We start from the raw sequence: 17,800 nt of genomic DNA, 5'->3' as shown, positions 1-17,800 counted from the left end.
CTTTTAAAATTTATTACTTAACGTTTTTTTTTCCTGATGGAATTATATAATAAATTTTGCCTCCAGGTGTCATTTTATCTTTTTTGTTTTGTTTAATTTCTATTTTTTGACATTTATACTTTCTCCTGTTCCACCGTGTTGCTTTTCTCGGATGACTTTTCATTCAGAAGCTCACATTTCTTTGCATTGAAAAAGGTGTTCCTTGTAACACCGAAACACATGTCTGCAACATTTGCAATTTTTGTGCTTCATAACGTTGGATTACTGACTTTTTAACTGAACATAGGCTTTCTTACAGCACAGAGCACTGAAACCAGGCCTGGATCTACCTACCCGAAGTGTGGGGAGGTGTACAGCATTAAGGGGTCCATGGTCCCAGAAACCAAAATAATTAATTAATTAAAAGAATCTATACCTAATTTTGAAAGTTGAAAATGTTATTGTAATGCTTTAGTAAAAATTTGAGGAACAATAAAACTCAACACATGTTGCGTAAGAACAACAGCAAATCTTAACTAATACGAATACAGTTGACTCTGTGTTTAACGACGCTCTATTTAATGATTTTTTCTATTTAAAGACGACTTTTCACATCCCCGGATGCTCCAGAGCAGTTTTAGAAGTATTCTGCTTAAGGACGCATTCTACTTAGAGACGATTTTTTGTGGTTCCTTGAAAGTCGTTAAATAGAGAGCCAACTGTAACTTGTTAGAAATTGGAGTTTTTTAAAACTTGGATTGAAATTACAAGATTGGTTGAATCTTGAGGGAGGAGAAGAGTTAAAGCTATGGGTGATTTTTTTTTCCTGCTGACATAACTTATAAATAAAATGAATTTTCAAAAATCAGGATCAAAAACCAACATAACCTACCTGTGGTTGGGGAAACTAACCTGGCAGCATTGTAAAGGCTATGCAGTTCCTAACCACAGCATTAGGACACTGCCAGGCTAGGGTTCCCCCAACTATAGAAATGTTTAAACAGGCAAGTTAAAAACCTAAAATTAATAATTTAAAAAAAATAAAAATTTAATCAAATGAATTCAAACTATAGGCAGGTGTATCAAAGCAGTTAAGAACAAAAAAAATCACTCTTTTGAAAATTCATTATTTGTGTGTGTGGGGGGAATCAATAATGTAGGAGGTTAGGAGCCTTGCTGATTTTCTGCAAGGGGTGGGAGTGGGGGCAAAAGTTATAGATCCAGGCCTAAGTGAAAGTATTTGCTTGTACTGAGGCTTAAATACATGCATTTAAAAATTCATTGGTTTTAAGATCAACTTTTAGATTATTCATAATTTAATAGCATACTTACTTCAAGGCAGCACAAATAAATGCTTTAAAATGAGAATCTGCAGATCTTTTAAGAGGAGTATGTGTGCTAATAATATTGTGAATGGCACTGAGAAGGGACTAGAAATAGAAAAGAGAGTTTAGTTTAATAAATATAAAATATTATACCAAATATTTATAATAATTGTAATTAAAAACAAACACCAAAACACAGCCGTATACTCTCAAACATTTTTTAGACACATAGCGCATACCCTTAAAGTTCAAAAAATTTCATTTGTAATTCAGATTCTATCATAGCATTTTTAAATTCTCATAAAGCAAAAATAGTATATTTATGTTAACTACATTATCCTACAAGTAACCTCATTTCTTCATATTTCTTAACACTTACTAAATCCACGCCTTTTGAAAATATGCAAGCAGTACAATATCATTAGCTTATCTTTACTCAATTAAAAGACAATGCCTACTAGCAGCAATTTTTTGTAAACATATTTTAATAGTGTATGTAATCAGTTTTTTTTTTCATCTCGTTTTTGAATTAAAAAGTTAAAGAAATTCCAGAAGCCTTCTAGTTATTTCTAAAGCATTCCCTTGCAGTGGTTTCCCAAGGGTGATAGTGGGAAGTAAAAGATAAACGACGGGTCAGAATTTATTTCCTGTTGTTTCTCCGATGAAATGATTTAGCTACGGGTTACAATTTTTACCAAGGGACCCTTATAGCTGCACACAAAGAGTAATTATTAATCGTTACAGTGGATGTTAATTTTCAAAACAAAAGGCAAACATGAAACCCTTCTTTTATCAGTTTTTTTCTCCTCCCTGAAAAACCCGAAACTCTATCACCCTTGAGTTTACCCTCAAGAATTTCTGGGCATATTATGTATATGATCGCAAACACATATTGTGCAAAATGGATTACTAGGAATATACCCTCAGAAAAATTGATGGGAACATTACTGATCAAAACTATATCTAGTTAACAAAATTATTTGAACAACATATAATATTATCTTACACAAATTAGTTTTATAGTTAATTTCATTTTATATCGCTGAAAGCAAAGTAGTAGAATCAGTTCTGGATACATTTTCCTGTAATTTTTCATTGTTTTCCTTACAAATTTTAAGAATAGGAGATTGGGGCCAGATGACAGGAGCATATGGGTATAAGGCCTCATCCTCATCATTCTACTTATTTAACTCCTATGAAATGGCTGGCTAAAAAGATTTTGAATGAGCCATAGGTTGAAGGTAAAATTTGAAATTTTATGTTTGCAGATGAGAAAAGAAAGTTGAAATTGTTCTTCATTTCAAAACCCCTTCTAGTAGTTTCCACAACAATAAAAAACCATCAAGTTATTGAGAAAAACTATGATAAAAGAAATTGTTCAAAAATAAAAATTAGGAAGTCTGCTTATTCAGAAGCAGCTAACAATCCAGTTAAACAAAATCTAGGAGCCAGCTAAAAATTCAATACTAGATATTGTTACATTAAAACCGAGATGTAAATATCTTTCCAATTTAGTAAAATGATGAAGCATAATCTGCTAATTATTATGGAAAGTGGTTGCACTGTACATATGCAATATTATGTACATAACATATGTGTGCGTAATTGTGAGAACTGATAGTGAAATTCTTTCAACACCTTGTGCTAACTCAAAAAAAAAAAAAAAAATAATAAAATAAAAATAAATATTCAATTGTTTTCTCTTCCCGAGAGATTTTGAGATATCAAGGTTGTACTGCAGTAAGTTCAATTGATTCTTGAATAGTCAAGGCACATTGAAAAGGTTAGAGTAGAACCTTGATTATTTGAAACTATTTTAACCAAAGTCGTCTTTTTTTTAAATTTTTGAAAATAAGCAATATTACTTTAAGATCACCGGATATAAAAATCTCTATTGTAGGAATAAATTATTATGGCATTTCTGTCACTTCTCTCTCTCTCTCTCTCCCCTCTTTCACAAGGCCATCAGTTCTTGAGCTCTGTAACAAATATTTGTTAGCTCCCAAATTCGAAAGCGTTGGAATGTGAAGGTAAAGTATTTTCTTCATAAAGTAATCATTTCTTTATTACATACAGAGTTGTAGCTGGGGAGGGGAATGCAGGGAAACGGTGCCCCCCCCCTACATACTTATTTTATTATAAAAATAAGGAAAATTGGCTTCAAACCACTTTTTCTTTTGGTGAGCCCCTCCAAACCTAAAGGTGCTTTCCCCCAAACTTTTGCTAACTACATCCCTGATTATGTATTCATGTAAAAAAAAAAAAAGAGAAAAGAATTGAACAGCATTATTGATAACACAAAACGATTCAAGTTTAGTATTTTTTGTCTTATGTACTATATTTTATCACTTGTGCTATATTTTGAAACAAATTCATTGTTGATAGCTATAGTAATATATTTATCAACAATATACAGTCAGATCTCCATAGAAGGTCACTCGCTTATAAGGTCACCTCGCATATAAGGTCACTTTTATAAAGTCCCAGTTCACTGAATAAGAATTCTATATTATGTATTTCTGCATACATGGTCAGGTCATAATACATTAATCGCTTATAAGGCCACTTCTGTCTGATTTCTTTGAATGATTTCAGTGCCCAGCAGATTCACTTCTGAGAATTTTCTGTAAAATACAATCCTTAAAAAGTGAAAAATCAATTTTTCTAAATATGTAATTCTAAAATTCTTAATGTAGCATGTAGTGCACAGAATGCAGTAGAAAGTGAGTATTAGGACAGGTGATACTAAAATATGAAGCAGTAACGAGGGCACTTAACATATACATATCAAACTTTTTTACCAGTCATGAGAAGCCGAAGAAAATTTTCAGAAAATACTTAGTATAATACATAGTGCTTAAATTGAAGAAAAAATCCATCAATCTTCTATTAATGATAATTTTAAGCAAAGTAATTTGTACAATGTACATCAGTTCTTTGCTAGGGCATATTTGTATGCAGCTTTATTCTGAATAAAAGTGTTAAAAAATAATTTCAAAACTCATTATTGATCCTAAGAATTTTAATTGGTTCAAACTGATTAAACCAATTATAACCTTATTAACTGATATTTTTGAACATATTAAATTTTGCAAAGAATTAATGTGTATACATGCTTATTTATCAATAAACATATACCAATCAGTTATAAGGTCATCCCGCTTATAAGGTCAGTTTTGTGAAGTCGTGAGGAACGACCTTATATAGAGGTCCGACTGTATTCCTATAACTATCAACAATAATTAAATATATCACATTTAGCAGTCATTTTGTAAATATGTATGTGTTTCTGTTTAAATGCAAAGTTAAAACTTGAATATTCTCTTGACAGCCATTTTAAGTATCCCTCTTTTATCCAAAAATTTTCACTTACCGAAAGTGGTTCTGTCCTGATCATTTTGGTTAATGAAGGCTTTCCTATACTGACAATTACAATGAAGTTAATAATAAAGTGCAGTTACTCACCTGCTTGGGAGTTGTAGCAAATCCTCCAACAATTTCAAGATTAAAGCTTTGGCATAATTTTCTGGCAGGAGAAGCATTATACTGATATCCATTCTAAAATTATATGGAAAAACAAGGAAACAGAAAATGAGTATTCAAAGAAAAAACTGATTTATAACTTAAAAAAAAAGAAAAAAGAGAGAAACAAGAAAAGACTGAAATTCATTCAACTGAATTTTTTATTAAACGAAATGCATATTTTCGCTAGGGTACAATATTTAGTACTGCATATTTATTTCTAAAGGATGATGAACATTATTTATTCCTATAATTTATACTTCAAAATATTTGTACTAAAAAAATTATCAGTAAACATTAGGGAGAACTGAAAGTCATGTCTTTTTTTTTAAATAAATTTTTTATAAAGATTTTATTTTTGATCAATCAGGGTTCATACCCTTTAGGCAGAAAAAAATTCAAGCACTTTTCAAGTTCTTTTCAAGGTAAAAAATTTTGTTTTCAAGGCAATATCATAAATTTGTACTAAAAATATTGTATGCAGATTTCATTTACTACAAACGCATAGAAATAAGGCAATAATACAAAAAAGTATAGGAAAACAAAATTGCTTTTTCTACAACGAGAGACACTTTGGTGAAAAATCTACTGCGTTGAAAGTTTTTCTGAAAATGTTTGAAAAGTTTGGTCATAAAGAGAAGCAGATACCAAGAGGTTTAATTTTGAGGTTTTTCAAAGGTTGCAGCAGTCAGAGGTTTGTATATTTTCTAGAATCAACAAATTAATACTTAAAAAAAAACCTTTCATAAGTGCTTTTAACTTTTATGGGAAGAAACTAAAATACCCAAGTTCAATGGCATTGCCAGAGAGGAGTTTTTGAAGTCACTCCCCCTCTCCCCCCCCCCCGGTTTCAACATTTATTTCCAATATCTATACAGTGGTTTATTACAATATAAGGGCGGTTAGGACAAAAACCCTACCCAGAAAGTTATTTCAGTTTGCACTATTAAGTTCTAAAAATATTAGGTTTGCAAATCATTTATAAGTATGCAAATCAATTATTCGTATGTATTTATTAGCTGTTCAGCCAATAAGGCATTTCAACTGTCCTCAAGTAAATTTAAAAAATAGGAAGTAAGAAAAGTTTATAAAAGTCCACAGTACAGTCTCTACACCTCAAAATATACAAAAGCAGCTTAAGCAGTGATAAATACTCTGAATGCAAACTTGAGCCTATTCAGCTTTCATTGATTAATTTGCAATAGACAATAAATGTGCAAGTTCAGATTTATAGAGCCATATTTCGAAATTGAAAAGATTCACAAGAAGTTGACATATATTATGACAAAAGTAGTTTTATTTTGGGAAAAAATGGGTTATTGTTGAAATTAGAATTTAAATTTAGAAAGGCAACAATATTCAGGTGTAATTGATTTGTGAGTTCATAAAAAATTACCTGAAAGTTTCAAAGAGCAAAATGGGTCAAGGGGGGGGAGGGGAATAATTTTTAAAACTAAGACCCCTATTACTTGAATATACATATGTACAACAATAGCTTTTGCTATGCATACAATTCATAAAATAGTTTATTAAGTCAAAATATTCTGCATAGAAATACCATGCCCAGTGCCTGTTGATAACCAGCAACAGGCACTGGGCCTAGCTAGGCTGGTACTGGTCAATTTATTAGATCCAAATGAAGATGAATGACCCTCCTTAAGCTATCTACCCCTTTGCTGATTAAAGCCTCTTTCAGTAAGCTCCAAGTACCAACAACCTTAATAAAGTAGTAATTTTGAACATTTGAGGAAAAGGGGAAAATTGGAGATATAGGGAGGTAAAAGCATAAAAACGAACACTACTGGATTTCAAGTGAATAATCATAACACAACCACCCCTGTTATACACCTTATTTATTTTAGCAGACATAAAAAAATGATGTACTTATAAATAAAATTATATAAATCAACTTTATGTTTAAAATACAAACTTTAAGTTAATTTGTTAGGTGCTCAACTGCTGAAATTTAAATTTAAAAAAAAAATCTGTTATGACCAAAAATTAGGTAAAGATAATCATTCAAAATTGCAAAAATAAATAAGCAAATAATTAAACAAGATCAAGGTAATAAATTCTCTAACTCTTTAGTTATTAAAATAAAAAATAAAATAAGCTAATCTGATGTAGCAGTGTCAAAATAACTACTAATTGCCAAAAATATAAAAATATTTACAAAATGCAAACGGATTGAAATCTCAAACAAGGGAAGCAAATTTTCGCGAATTAAGTTTAATGTTGTCATGTTTCCCATAAAATAAACTTATATTTTACTGAAATTAAACATAAAATATACTAATCTACGGTAGCAAATATGAAAATAACATCCGATTAGTGAATATATTTAAATATTTGCAAGATGCAAAAAGATTGAAATTTCAAACACGAGAAGCAATTTTTCGCAAAGTCTGAGTTCGTTCGACGTGGCATGTTTCCCATGAAATAAATTGATTTGTTTTTTATTAAAATTAAACAAAAAATATACTAATCTAAGGTAGCATATGCAAAATTAACATTTGATTAGCCAAAATATTTAAATATTTGCAGGATGCAAAAAGATTGAAATTTCAAACACAAGAGCAATTTTCCGCGAAACCCGAGTAAGTTCAATGTTGTCATGGTTTCCAAATTAATTTCTTTGTTAATTAATGAAATCAAACAAAAAATAAACTAATCTAAGGTACCATATGTCAAAATATCTTTCGGTTGTAAAAAACTTCAAAATATTTACAAGATGCAAAAGGATTGAAATCCCAAACACGGAAGCAATTTTTCGCGACGTTGCATACTGAACACATGTTCAGAAAATTGCATTGGTGAAATACTTTTTTAAAACTTCTAAGCACAATTCGTTGATTTTTGAGAGAATTTAAGCACTAAGAAACTTTTTCAAGGTTTTCAAGCACTTGAAAATGAACTTTTTTTTTCAAGCACTTTTCAAGGTTTTTCAAGGGCGTACGAACCCTGTCAATGATGTAATTATGCTCGTTACCAACAATTTTTATTCATTTATAGTTGAGCAAACCTAACCTGGAAGTATAGTACTGCTGTGATTAAGGTCTGTGTAGCCTTCACAATGCTGCCAGGTTAGACTTGCCCCAACTATAGTATGCAAATTTTCAATTCTGGATAGATAAAAATCTATTGATTTTTTGAACAAAATATATGGAAGTGGCATCTTGGATACAAGACAAATTTTTAAGTTTTTGTCCCATGAAAAGTGTTTTAGCAATAGACAGAAAGGACAGATAGTGCAATTTTTCGCGAGAATATTTCCACTATTATCAGATCTTGGGAATGATCTTGAAACATGATAATGCAAGACAACACTGTCTCAAGGCTAACGCTTAAAAAAACTAATGAGCTGTAGAAGGCTGCTTTCCCCACCATACTCACCTGACATTGTACCATCTGATTTCCTTTTTTCTGATCTATACAAGACAAAAAAAAAAAAAAAAAAAAAAGTGCAATATCCAAAATGATATTTTGCTCAAAAACAGATTGATTTCCTTTTATCCAGGATTGAAAATTCGGGCACTACACACCAAAAGGTTGTTCATAACAGGCATAATCACATTGTTGATTAAAAATAAAAACTACAAAACTACAACTGAAAAAAAAACCCCTTTAATTCCCTAATATATCAACAGGTCTCAACTGTCATTTAATAATTGATGGTAAAAATGAGTATGAAGTGAAACTGATTATCATGTTTTTTTCTCTAGTCTAAAAGCTTTCTGATTTGAAAAGAGTGAAAAAAGAGATGTAAAATCCTGATTCTGAAATAATAATTATTTTGTAGAACTTTAAAAAGATTATAATCAGCTCAGAACAAAAACACGAAGGGAATAATAACAAGTATGCATAGATAGAGCATGTACTTGTTGATAAATGAATTTTTAACAACAAATTTCAACAATAAAAGCTTGATGCAATTTACTTACTTTTAGTTCATAGTATTTAAGAATGAGGTCCCAAGCATGCATCATTTTTGTACTTTCTGATGAATGAACAGCAAAACACCCAAAAGGAACTAAGCTAGTACTCTGACCTATCTTTGAAAAACATACATCATATATATTTATTTGAACTCAAAAAACAATTACTTAAAAACATTAACCATAGCAAAAATCTTTAAAATAAGACATACATGACCATTTTATCTATAGAGACTATATCAGTGGCTTTTAACAGGGGATACGCAATTCCCTGTGGCATGCAGTTAAATGCTAAAAAGTAAATAAATTATCATGATAATGTCGGAATTTTAATATGACATAAGTTTGATTAATATTGTGAGATCTTACACTGAAACAAAAGTATTGCAATGCTTTTTAAAAATTAACTTCGGGACCAGCACTGAAAATAATACAAAGAGCTAGCAGGCGCTGTGCTGTGCTTGCAACCCTGGTTCTTCTGAGGTTTATGACATCTCACTTTATCCAAAAAAAATAAGGATATGGGGTTTAACCAGAAGAGGGAGAATAAAAACAATTTAATGTTGAGGGGGATTTGTAGCTATATTTTACAAAGGTGAAGCCACAAATACTTTGTGTGTGGGGGGGGGGGGGGGACAAGCTCCGAATTTCCACAGGCTTTTTAAATTTTATTTTTGAATAATGAAAACTTCATAACCTCCATCAAAATAATATTTATTGTTTTTTATTTGAAATATTTCTATGTAATTGAACTTTAAAGGTTAACAATAAAACTTGAACAAAGACAACACATTTCAATAAAACTAAAGTCCTTTTGTGGGGGGTATGCATAGGTAATGATACACAAAAGGTGGACATGGGTTAGAGAAGGTTGAGGAACTCAGGTTCACATGAGAATCAAAATGAGTGTTTTACGTGCATGTTGACATAGATGAGTGCTTTTCAGCTAAAGCCACAGTAAGAATTATCAGAGACACATCAACGTATTTTTTGGCTTTTATTTCAGCAATTTTCTTGATACTAAATATTGCTGACTACAGATAATATGTCTTCCACGGTCATCAATTCTTTTCACAATTATTAGTTTACACAAAAATATTTTGTATGTAATCCGGTATCGCTCATTTGGAAGATGAGTGCCACAATACGAAGAAATGAAATTTTTCAGGAGAAGCGTTTGAAGTTGAACTCTTTAAGCAATTAAGAAAAGTAAGTTTGCTGTGCTCTCCAGTGATTAATATTTGAACAAAAAATCTGTCATTGTTTTTCAAAGAAGATAACGTCCTTTGAAGGCCTTTAAGCGGAAAAAAAAAGAAGAAAATTAAAAATTGTGTATTGTGGCACTGTTTTTCTAAATGAGCGATATATTTCACATTAGAAAAGAATAAAAGAAATACATTATCAAGCCAGATTAACAATTGTTTTATTAGAATACTGTTAAGAATCATAATAACAGGGGGAAAATAAAGTAATTAACTGAAAATTATTGTTTTATTATTTTTCTTCTTATTATTTTCCCATATTTTTAAAGGAAAAAGCACTTGTTAACACTGCTTAATTGGAATACCGTAAAAACAGCATGCTATCCTTAGATAAATCTTTTATTTTCCTTTATTTACAGTAAATAGTGCATTGTTCTATCCTAATCATAATACATTTTTAGATCATTTACTAAAAAGTCTTATTACTCAGGAAAGTTGGGGGGAAAGGAGGTAGAGGAATGAAGAAAAAATCTCCTTACTGGCATAAGACCATGTTGCATCAATTCTCTGATAGCTGATGACAGGTCTTTACGTACAGCTGTAGTTAATTTCTCATTGCACTGAACAATAGGAGTCTAATAAAGAAACAAATGATAAAAATACATAAACACACCTATATATGTGCAAATATATAAATACACCAGTGAGATTGCACTTTAATTGATAGATAACTATTTTGCACTAGTTATAGTTTGCAATACAAGCATGTTGCACACAAGTGTGACTCACATTACATTGAAAAAGAAGTTTTTATACTTAGTTTTTATGTACATTTCTTTTTTCAGTTCATGAGTTTGTGTTTTTAAATGCAGTTATGGTTCATCAACAATCAAATTTTGGATTGCGCTGAAGCAGAGAAAGCAATGTTTTTAAACAATGAAGAAAACAACTATTAATGTTACTCACACTGCAAGGGAAATGTGACTCTCATTGCAACTAATTTTTTTTTCCAGATAGAAGTTCTTGTTCTAGATAATTACATTTAATTTTAAAATATTAATTTTTGAAAGGTAAAACTACTGTTTGACTCGACATTTTCATTGCATGAAGCAGAAAAACTAAGTCTTCGTGAGTTTCTTAACCCGTAGAAGTTTAAATAAAAATAGTAAAGAGCATTTAAAACACACACACACACAAAAAGCGTTTATGGATGTGGAGCATCCAACAAAAATTTCGACTTGGAAATGTAGCAATATAATTTATATATGTTTGAACCCACAATACGAGTACAGCTTCTAACACTCAAACTTAATGAATGAAAAAAAAAATGTTTTATCCACATACACATAAACTTAAATAAAGACTTTTAATGCATTAAAAACTAAAATAAAATAAATAAAAACATGAAAAATATTTTAAAGGAATTAATTTTTTTTTCCAAAGTAAGCATAGAAAAGTGATTATATGAACCATATCTGTTTTTAGAAATACATATTGAGTTGTCCAAATAGAGCATCTATTCTTCGTTCTTTTCCGTTAAAGGTGTCTTGCCTCATTTCTTATTTTTTGGAAATTTTAATTAATTTATCGCTATTGCAAACTAAATATTTTGTAATTGGCAACATTCAACAACGTCAATTTCTAAATTCCAGAGTTGTTAAAAACTTGTAGAAATTGTCAATTACTTTAAGCATTTTTTCTATTGTCTCCAAGTAGAAAGTAAATGAGGTACCTATTCTTTAACAGAACCTTTAGATAATTAAGTGCTTTAGAAGAGTTTAAACCATTATGAATTATCAGAATATACCGACTACAACTCGCAGTTAGTGGCATTTCTAATAATTCAAACATTTTTGCCATTTAATTTCAAAATCCCAACATTTAAACAGAAAAATCTTTTAGTGACGCTAAAAAATGGTATGCTTCATACAATGTTTTGAGCCTATTTTGTAATATTAAGCTTTAAAAAAGAAAATTTCTCACATCTTCAGAATCACTTGTATAATCACTATCTTCACATGGTGTTTCTTGCTCAGAAGCACATTTTTCTACTTCATTTATAGCAATTTCCAGTCGAGCTCGTAAATCACTGTAATCACAAAATAAGCAACATTTAAGGGCTAAATATATATATGGTACCAAATGCATATGATTGTTATGACGTTCGTCTTGTAAGTAAACGTCATATATAAAAGAATAGGCAATATGTGAAAACATTTCACCTGAATATAATAAAATACATTTGAACTTTCTTAGTATGACCACAGTTAACACAAAATTGAAATCTCGGCTAAAATGAACATTTTGTTAGGAAAGTTTGGTTTGTTATTTAATTATGTTGAAAATCTCATGCATATTATGAGCATCAAAATAAAACTTTCTGCTAAGATGAAGAAAAATTTGTCACCTCTTTGATGACAATTTTCACTATTTTGTTGAAAGCAGAAAAACAGCCATGCATCAAGAAACATATGAGGCAGTGAAAAGCAAAGGGATGCAAGTGGACTATTTTAAGTTTCGAGTAAAACGCGTGTAAAGATCAAATCCTAGGTAGGCTTTCATTGAATTTTTTTTCTAAATCATGCTGTACAGCAGCAACCTACCAGGGCTACTAGAACAATCTCTTGCCCCATGACAGAGGAGAGGTTCAGCTACCATGTGTGCTGGTTATCCCCAAATTTTTAATTTCGCCACTTGCATCCCTTTGCTTCTCACTACCTCATATGTTGATCTTTCTAAATAGAGAATAAAGTCTTGAAGCTTGTTAACTCATGGATGCTTCAGTTTTCTTGGAGAAAAAACTGTACCTGCCATTGTGGGTTATTACTTGTTGTCTATTGTTGGTTATAATTCTTCTTTTTGAAAAAAATGATAACTCTTGCCAGTTTACTTGGTCACAGTTACATATAACAGCTAAAACGAAAACACTGGCCAGTTTTTGGCATTTTGTATTAAATGAGTTCAGCTGTATATTTACAAAATCATGAAAACAAACATCTTATACCATACAAACTATCATTTCTTGGAATTCAAATTATGAAAGGCACCTGAAAGGTATTGATTAAATCTTAAACAGAATCACTATTGAAAGGATATGAGACACACAAAGTATAAAGTATTATTAAGGGACATTTTAGGAGACTGGGAATGTTTTTGTTTAGCTTAGTGTTATTCAATTTATATCTTCTATTTTGAATAGTTACTTCTTTATAAGGCTTTTTTTTTTCTTTTTAAATCCAAGGTATAAATAGTTAAATTTGTCTTTATCAAAACGTTTAGAAAACATGAAAATATTGAACAGCCTCTTAAAAGCATCGAGCTCCCCATCCATGTCATTACAGTATATTTTAAAAAGGTTTTCCAAATCACTTCTGGAGACAATGCAATATTAATGCTTACATTTGAGCAGAGCTAAGTAAAAGAATTCATTCACATGTTTGCAGATCTCCTACAGCACCCTTATGCTGTGGAGTTCCTTTACAACTTCCTGTGATAGAAGTGGGAGAAGAAAAGTAGGGAATGGCCAAGTTCCTGCATGTTTACTTCTTTTTTAATTCGAGAAAATAAAAAGTTCACTTAATTAATTCAATTTTAATTTTATTAGCACTATCTCTAGTTTTTAAAGAAGTAATTTCAATTTTCTAATACTGGGAAAAAATCTAACATTTGTTATTATTTTAATGAATTATTTGGATTATAGTTTTTACTTGGAAATAACAGATGACGTAAAGTCATAAGTCAGCTAGGGGCGGACTAGCTGACTTTGGCCCAGTCGGCAAAAGAATATTTTGGCCCACTTTTGTAAATTAAATAGGTTAATTAAACAGTGCCGGATCTCGATTCGTCCGAGGTCGAGCAAAGACATTAAACTACCGCTAGTTCCTTTTCTCCTTTAAGTTTATTAATCAAGTTTCAAAGTTCTTAAAAAAGAAAATTATGAAATGTAAAATAAAGCTAATGACTTATTTTTTATATGCCTTGAAAGAAGGATACTAATGGTTACAAGTCTTAAAAGGCACATCTTTATGCTTCTATACTGACAACATAGGAAGGAGGGAAAAGAAGGAGTTCCCCCGAAATTTTGTTTTCTTACCTTTTTGTTTTTTTCAACATTGAAGTCCATTTTAGTGTATCTTTCTGCACAATAGACAGTCAGGGGTTCTTCCCGGAAATTCTCCAAAATGTTAAGTATTAGAAATGCAATTTTAAGCTAGCTAGCCATGGTAAAATCAATGGAACAGGGTAGCATTGGGGCCTGTCTACAAAATTGTGTCGACATTGAACTATTTAAAAATGCAAAACTATCTTTGGTCTTGTTAGAGAGAGAAGGAGGCTCAGCACATTCGGATGCATTTCAAAACAGAAGCCTACTCGACCCAATTTTAAACTACTTTTAGTTACCATAGGGAATCTGGCGACACTCCTTTGGAATTTTTTGACATTTTTAAAACATATTCTTATAATATGTTAGGAAACATTAAAAAGAAAGGCAAGTGGGTTCCTTATAGAGTTTTCCCCAAAGATTTTTCAGGAAGGCACTGTTCCCTTCCGCTTGAAAGCTAACCACCTTTGACCCTTAACTTATGAAACCTTTCTTGCCTCTCAAAAGTTTCAACAAAATTTTATAAAAGCAAATTTTTTTTTTAAGATAAAGATTCACACAAGCCTATCCTTGAAACGTAACTCCTTTCTTTTAAACACTAATCCACATGAATCGGGTTAGAATATATCTGAATGTTTTTAGCACTATATTTAAATATTTTAAAAATAATTCCTATTGAAAACAGTTGGACGTTGTAGGCACCTAGTATACCAAAAAGTTTTAAAAAATCACCATTTTTATACCACAAAACTTCTGTCAAAAAGTGCCTTTTTAACTAAAAGCACACTGCCCTTTTTTTGTCTGGGGCATTTTTTTTTTTCTGAAACTGAAATCAATTTTATGCTATAGTGCAGATAAAAGGGTTAGGAAGCTCTCCCATGGAAATTCCTATGAGCGAAATTTTAAGCCATCTTTAATGCCAGAAAGGGTCAAAGACTTTGTTTTTTAATTTTTCGATATTTAGGTCTGGAAAATACAATTGAGGGCCTTGTTGCAAGAACCACATAAACACTCATTTTCATTAAGACTGATAAATAACATCAGAGTTCAAAATGGGCATCGCGCAGACTGTGCCATTGAAATTGGGGGGGGGGGGGGTTAAGGGGTAGTTTTTCCTTTTATTGGGGGGGGGGGGCTCTTGTTTTTTTTGGAGGGAATTTCACGATAATAAGGGAGGTGCTCCCTTGCTCTTAGGGGTGAGTGGGCACCCCTGCTATTGGAACATTAATGGGCATGAAATGATGTGATACAATCCGAAGAGCTCAAGTTATATGGTACATTTTAGAACAAATTATGTTCTCCCTTCCTGCTTGAAAAAGCAATATAATCCAAAACACTATTAAGAGTACAACAACATCAAAACTTACCCATAATGATTTACTTTTGATCTCTTCAAATTATTTTTCTGGAAATTGTGTCTACCACATCCAAATTGAGCAAAAGTGAAAACTTGCAACAAAGTAAGAACTCTCTGCATAATATGATAAGCTGTGCCACTATCTTTCTGAAATTCACCAACCAATCAGTTAGTTAATGGAGATCACATTTTTGATACACTGGCCATGGAAAATACTGTTCAAAAAGCAAATTACTTACTGTATTTTTCATCGAGTTATTTCCTGCTGAATAATTATCACTTTGTGCATCCGAGTCTGAATGACATTTATGATTCTAAAAATATACAATGAAGTTAGGGATGTACAAATATTCGGTAGAGCCAAATACTTTAATATTTGGCAACCGAAAAGTCAACAAATTTAAATATTCGACAATTGGTAAACAATCATATTTTTATACAATGAATGAAAGTTATAGAACAGTACCATGGTAAAAAAAAAAAAAAAAAAATTCAAATTGTTACTTACTAATATCATCATGTTCAAAGTATTTTTAGTGCAAGAAAAAATCTTCCAATGTTAAAGTTAAATGTTTTTGCTTTTTATTTTTTTTTAAATCTTACGATACATTAATTACATAAACATTACTATTACTCATTTAAATATGAAACAGAAATTACAAAAAACCCTTATAATATTAAGTGTTCATAAAAGTTTAAAGTCAGTCAGCTGCTAATTCTTAAAATAAAACATGCAGTTAAAAAGAAAACAATGACATTTCAATTATTTAAAAAAGTAATTAATAATATTAAAAGCAAACACTTGGATATTTCATTTTGCAGTATTTGAGTTTCCGAAGTTTTACAGCATATATGAAACACTAAATATTGTTCAAAAATAAATAAATTATTATTATCAAAGTTTAATAACAGTAAATTATGGGGCAGGAACTAAATACTTGGTATTCCCTAGAATATTCTGTTGTGATCTTAATCGAATATTCAATGCTCGCAAAATATGGTATTTGGATTATCTTTAATTGGAATCATTTTTAAAATTAAGAAAACTATTTACAAGCGCCAGAAAAGAGTTCCGTGGGGGGGAAAAAAAAAAAAAAAAAAAAAAAAAAAACTTGTTTTAAAACATTTCGATGCCTTATCATAGATATCACATCTCTATTTACAACTTGTTCAATCCATTTTCACCTATGTGACATTTTTACCTATATATTTCCACTTTATTCAATGAACTTTAAACTTGGGCTGTGATAATTGTGATATTTTTGAGTGTAAGCAACCATTATGTATCATAATATGAGGTATCAACTTTCTAAAAAAAATCATGCACACACAGACACACACACAAAAAAAAAGAAAGAAAGAAAGAAAAAGTTTGTACCAGTTGGGGAACAAGTACGAATTATTTTTTAAATACAAGAAAAAATTTAAGAAAGTTAACACTTTATATTATGATACATGATTGTTCTTTATATTCATTTGTATCACAATTGAAAGAGAAAGTTTAACATTCCAGGTGTCAATACATGCCAAAAAGTGTCTCATTTTTGCAAATACGTTGAGCAAATTATAACTATGCAAAAAAGAACATAAAAACAATATGATGCATAAATTGTACTTTCTAAGATAGAAAAGCAGTTCATACCAATCTTGTACAATCAAATCAAATTACATTAAAACTATTAACAAATTTATGATAAATTCTTTTCAAAATAGCTCACTTTTCTATGAACTGGACAGTTACAAGTACATCTAGGTTTACCATTAGATACAGCTTCACCTAAGTTAAAAAGAAAAATAGTAAATGAATTATTAATAAATTTAAATCTGAAATTAAGTTCACTCTATTTTTCAGCACAATTTATTAGACCTCAAAAACGAAAATTATATTTCAAGCCTAACTACATTTAATTTGATAAGGTGAAATACATCAGCATCTAAAATTTAAGTGCACATGCAAGGTTTTATTTTTCATTTATTAAAACAAAATAATGATGGTTATTGCTATAAAAAAAATGTTTTAAAAGGAAAGCTAAAACTTTGCAACAGAGAATATTTCTGAACTAGTTTTGTGCTTGTTTCTTTCAATGTTTTTTAAATTTAAGCAAGTGAAATAGAATTATTTTTAAGGAAAATAAACTTTCATTTAAGAAACTGAGCAAAACGCAAAGCATTGGTACTTTGATGACAATACTCAGCTTATGTTCTTCTTTTCTTATTTTTTTCAAATGAAACAGAATTTTGGATTATTAATTCATGAATTGAGTTCTAAATAACATGGGGGCACTCTATTTATAAGAAATTAAGCCCTGACTAAACATTACAATGGTGAGCAAATGCGACTCTTCTTTGAGTAAGTGCAGCTTCCATTGTATTTTTCT

At 30.5% G+C, this 17,800-nt stretch overlaps 1 protein-coding gene across 1 annotated transcript in view; it reads right to left on the bottom strand.

Moving 5' to 3' along the window:
- The window catches only part of LOC129217561 (RUN domain-containing protein 1-like), a 41,459-nt gene that overhangs the window by 6,864 nt on the left and 16,795 nt on the right, over positions 1 to 17,800 (bottom strand). The window contains exons 8-15 of the mRNA XM_054851886.1: positions 17,141 to 17,199; positions 15,662 to 15,736; positions 15,433 to 15,569; positions 11,947 to 12,052; positions 10,503 to 10,598; positions 8,768 to 8,878; positions 4,770 to 4,862; positions 1,312 to 1,409 (exon numbers count right to left, since the gene is read on the bottom strand). Of these exons, the coding sequence (XP_054707861.1) occupies positions 1,312 to 1,409; positions 4,770 to 4,862; positions 8,768 to 8,878; positions 10,503 to 10,598; positions 11,947 to 12,052; positions 15,433 to 15,569; positions 15,662 to 15,736; positions 17,141 to 17,199 (775 nt within the window). The remainder of the gene's footprint in view (positions 1 to 1,311; positions 1,410 to 4,769; positions 4,863 to 8,767; positions 8,879 to 10,502; positions 10,599 to 11,946; positions 12,053 to 15,432; positions 15,570 to 15,661; positions 15,737 to 17,140; positions 17,200 to 17,800) is intronic.

Source organism: Uloborus diversus, chromosome 2 (genome assembly GCF_026930045.1).
Source record: "Uloborus diversus isolate 005 chromosome 2, Udiv.v.3.1, whole genome shotgun sequence".
Lineage (NCBI taxonomy): Eukaryota > Metazoa > Arthropoda > Arachnida > Araneae > Uloboridae > Uloborus > Uloborus diversus.
The sequence above is the reverse complement of the archived record's forward strand: the minus strand, read 5'-3'. Positions and strand labels throughout refer to the sequence as shown.